Below are 3,701 nucleotides of genomic sequence, written 5' to 3'. Positions count from 1 at the left end.
AGCAGAAAAGATAATCTTCTTATTAAATTGGTCTTGGACAATGAAAACTGAAAAACATGACAAGTCACAAGATGTATGCGGTAGTCCGACAGATTATTTTACGTATTCAAGACTAAATTCTTGAAAATTATTTATTAAAAGAGTTGTGATAGATTCCATTCGAGATAGTTGGTAACATTTCGTAAACTGGTTTTGAATGCCAATTTTAGTACTAAGCTCCATTCAAATCACAAACGAGCTTATTGAAGGTATCCATGGCTGAAAGTGGCAAACCCAACACCACCATAATGCCCTTCTCTCTCCCTTCTGCCATAAACAAGCAGGTTAAGCTTGATACGTCACCAGTCCCGAACCTCGGCTCTCCCCACCCAAAGTCCGTGCTGCCATGCTCGAGACTCGTCCATGAATTTATGACTAGTGTGCCCGTAGGGAATCCCTCAAATCGATGCATGTCCAGAAAGTCAATCTTTGATCGTATGTAGTCTTCAGTCACACTCTCAATCGCCTTCTTTATTCTTTCCACAGAAGCAGAGATTGGCTCCTCAATCAAATCTCCCATGGTGCAGAGACAGCAAGGCATAGCCACGGCATTCCCAAAGTATCCGTCAGGCAGTAGTGTTCTTAGCCTGGATCTGAAGTTAACTGGAAAAAGAAGCTTTGTTTGTTGGTGAAGTTTCATGTTGAGGGCCATGCTTCGAGCCCGCCACACAAAAGCTGCAAGTGCTACGAAGCTGCTGCATCTGCTCGTTACCTGTTGCACAAGATGAACAGATTCCATTTTTGGTGACCAAATATCCACATAAGGCTTACTTGAGGGCTAAAAGCGCAAGTCATATGCATGTGTCAATAGATTCATATATTTACAAATAACATGACAGTCGAAATCAGTGAGATTGCAAGGAATGTGCATGCTAGTGGTCTATATCATATTTTCTGAAATTGAACATGTATGTATTCTATATATATTGGACAATCAAAACTAAATTTAGGGAAGAAAAGATCTCATTGATGTATACTTTTTAGTTGCACTTATTATTTACAAGTTGCAGTGCAATTAATTCAATTGGAAATTTATCAGGGTGTATTTGGATTTTTGTTGGAACTAACTGTGACTTGATGTGTGTATTACAGAAAGATGTCTATGAATTGCGGCCGATCCATTATCATAAGATAGAAATTTACCTGATCGTCTTTTGTTGCCATTCTTTTTAAGGCTGCCAGCTTCTCCGCATCAAATAAGAAGGATTTATATACCAATTGTTGTTCCTCATATAATGCCTTCATGTTTGAAACATCAGTTATCTGAACAAAGTCATCGTAAGGACCGGTGATTTGAGGAGGAAACCTTGCACTTATGATGGTTCTATCATGACAAGGGACACGGGACAAAGGCTTGCCTCTTGCTATTTCAGCCCATGCGTTCATAAAATCCATTGCTGATATACCATCCGCTATGCAGTGGTTAAGCGAAACCCCTAAAATAAAACCTCCACATTTAAATTTGGTCACCTGTGATTTGTCTTTAGAGTTAATAACATTTCTAACTCAAAAATGCAGAACAAGTAAGTATCTGGAAAAAGTTCTTGCATGGATTGAGTTTATGCACTTTATGGCCATATGAAGTCCTACATTTGGTGAGAGCCACCGGATTCAATGGTGTAAAAGGATTCGGGGTCGATGTAGTTGATCCATGCCATATTATCTCGATTTTCTTCCATGAAAAAGCGAAAGATTTGGCTAGAGTTAACCCATTTTATCCAGCAATATTTAATTCCCTGACACCTGGTGGATCGAAGAATTATTCCTTATTGAGACGTTAGAAAGACAAGTGACCCCAATTAAGAAAAGTCACTATCTCTAGTTGTTTTTTTTATGGGAAAGTCGCATGGACAATTACCAGTTCTCAGAATTGAAAGTTTATCATTGTATTGAGAAAGTTACTTTCTAGTTTATGGCTTCGAGAAAGTTACTAATGAATAAGTGGCTATGTTTTTATGATATTTAAGCGCATAAACTAGAAAGCACTCTCAAGCATCACTGAAACAAATAACGCAAAAAAAGATTGTTCCTTACCTGTGCAGTTAGAAGGGGAGCTGCTTCAAGTTTATCTTGCGTAGGCTCTTTATAAACAAGCTTACCTAAAACATCACCATCAAGAATTCTCACATCACCCAGATTTGTTATGTTACAATCAGCTATTGCCTCCACAAATGGGACTCCTAACTTGTTTTGGCAATCAACAACCAACTTCCCTCGAGAGTTTATAGCTAATCTCCCTGCAAGTGGATAGTAATGAACCAGAACTTTGGCCAAAGCTTGCTTAATCACGTCTACCACATTTGCATCGCTCCTGTCAAAACAATAAACAGATGGCACGTGTACAACAGCCACTTGATCGATGCTAGTTAAGAAAATGGAACCCTCAGGTGTTTCGTATTCCGGTTGGACCATGGCGGGACTTGATCTTTCTATTATGAGGACGTTGTTCTTGGCGGTTGCCTCCATAGGAGAAGCCTGGAAATTTATGTCCTGCTCTCTTTATTGAGAAAAAAAAAAATTGCACTGAGAAGTACATACAAAGTTGTTACATAAAGACAGGCCACATGTTAATAAAACCTCTGTACATCTTGCAAATATGCACACAGATTCAAAGTGGAATTTAATAACTCATCCTCACTCGTAACACGAATAGGAAAAATATGGGAGAACACATTCACAGGCGAGATGAATTTCAAAATGGGGTATGGAGATTGAAACTTCAATGTGGTTTCATGATAGCAAAAGCAATGCAAAAGTTTAAATTGCTGGGCGCAGTATTAACCTGTAGTTGACAATCTATGTAGGGCATATTCCTACACAATATGCTTGTCAAACATACGTATTACAACAACTCAATAATGTCAAATTGTAGGATACTGCCAAATATTTTAAAAGCTTAAACCACTGATGAAAACTTGGTTTAATATGTCAATATTCTAATACTATTCCTAATGCCTAGGATGGATTTGGCTTAGAATTGAGTGTGGAAGTATACAACAAGGGCAGCAAATAAGGGCCAACTTTTCTAGAAGATTTAATCTGTTAAATGATGATGTGGTCTATTAAATATTCTAACAGGTTATACATGCTGAACGAATCCTTTGTAGACTGCCCAAAAATAGAGCATACATGAGCTCTGGTGGTAGTAATGTTTTTCCTTGGCCTAATGAAATACAAACCCGACTCAAACTCTGATGAAATCCCGCATACCTCTAAGAACTGGGGACGCTAGAGACGAAACACTTGGATTTGGCCTCTCTTCGCAGATCCAGAACTTGTGTTGTGGCTTCTTGACTTCTGGCATTTAGCATGAAATAGCCGCATCACAGATCCCTTTCGAGTAATTTATTTGTTTTATTATTTGGGAGGAATGTGCAACGACAATAGTCAGGCGATTATCGAGAAATTTGATAGCTATAGTTTACCAAAAGAGAGAAAAGAAATTGCTTTTTTACAAGGGGTTGGTATAACTTTAAAGGGTTGGAGCTTTAAATAAGAAAAAAAGGAAGCGTATTTCATTAGTTTGATCTCGAACAATGAACATGCATGTGGCATAAGGCATTACTGAAAGGATAAGCGACCTCTTTCAAAGCTGTTCATGGCTTGTGAATTTACATTTGAACCAACTCATGCTGAAACCGGCAAACCTAACACCACCACAA

General features: G+C 38.4%; 1 protein-coding gene across 2 annotated transcripts; it reads right to left on the bottom strand.

Annotated features, from left to right (window-relative positions):
- LOC104421212 (omega-hydroxypalmitate O-feruloyl transferase) lies at positions 1-3,496 on the bottom strand. 2 transcript variants are annotated; one of them, XM_039303114.1, is made up of 4 exons: positions 3,250-3,496; positions 2,074-2,536; positions 1,183-1,302; positions 1-751 (listed from the first exon to the last, which is right to left on the bottom strand). In XM_039303114.1, exons 2-4 carry the CDS (start codon positions 2,503-2,505, stop codon positions 212-214), a joined length of 1,092 nt encoding a protein of 363 aa, XP_039159048.1. In that variant the 5' UTR covers positions 2,506-2,536; positions 3,250-3,496; the 3' UTR covers positions 1-211. The 2 variants fall into 2 exon arrangements, with proteins under 2 accessions (XP_039159048.1, XP_010031397.1); XM_010033095.3 differs by having other exon boundaries at positions 1,183-1,509; positions 3,250-3,494.
- Between the last annotated feature and the right edge of the window lie 205 nt (positions 3,497-3,701).

This window comes from Eucalyptus grandis, chromosome 10 (genome assembly GCF_016545825.1).
Source record: "Eucalyptus grandis isolate ANBG69807.140 chromosome 10, ASM1654582v1, whole genome shotgun sequence".
Classification (NCBI taxonomy): Eukaryota; Viridiplantae; Streptophyta; class Magnoliopsida; order Myrtales; family Myrtaceae; genus Eucalyptus; species Eucalyptus grandis.
Note: the sequence above shows the minus strand (reverse complement) of the source record. Positions and strands in the feature narration are given on the sequence as shown.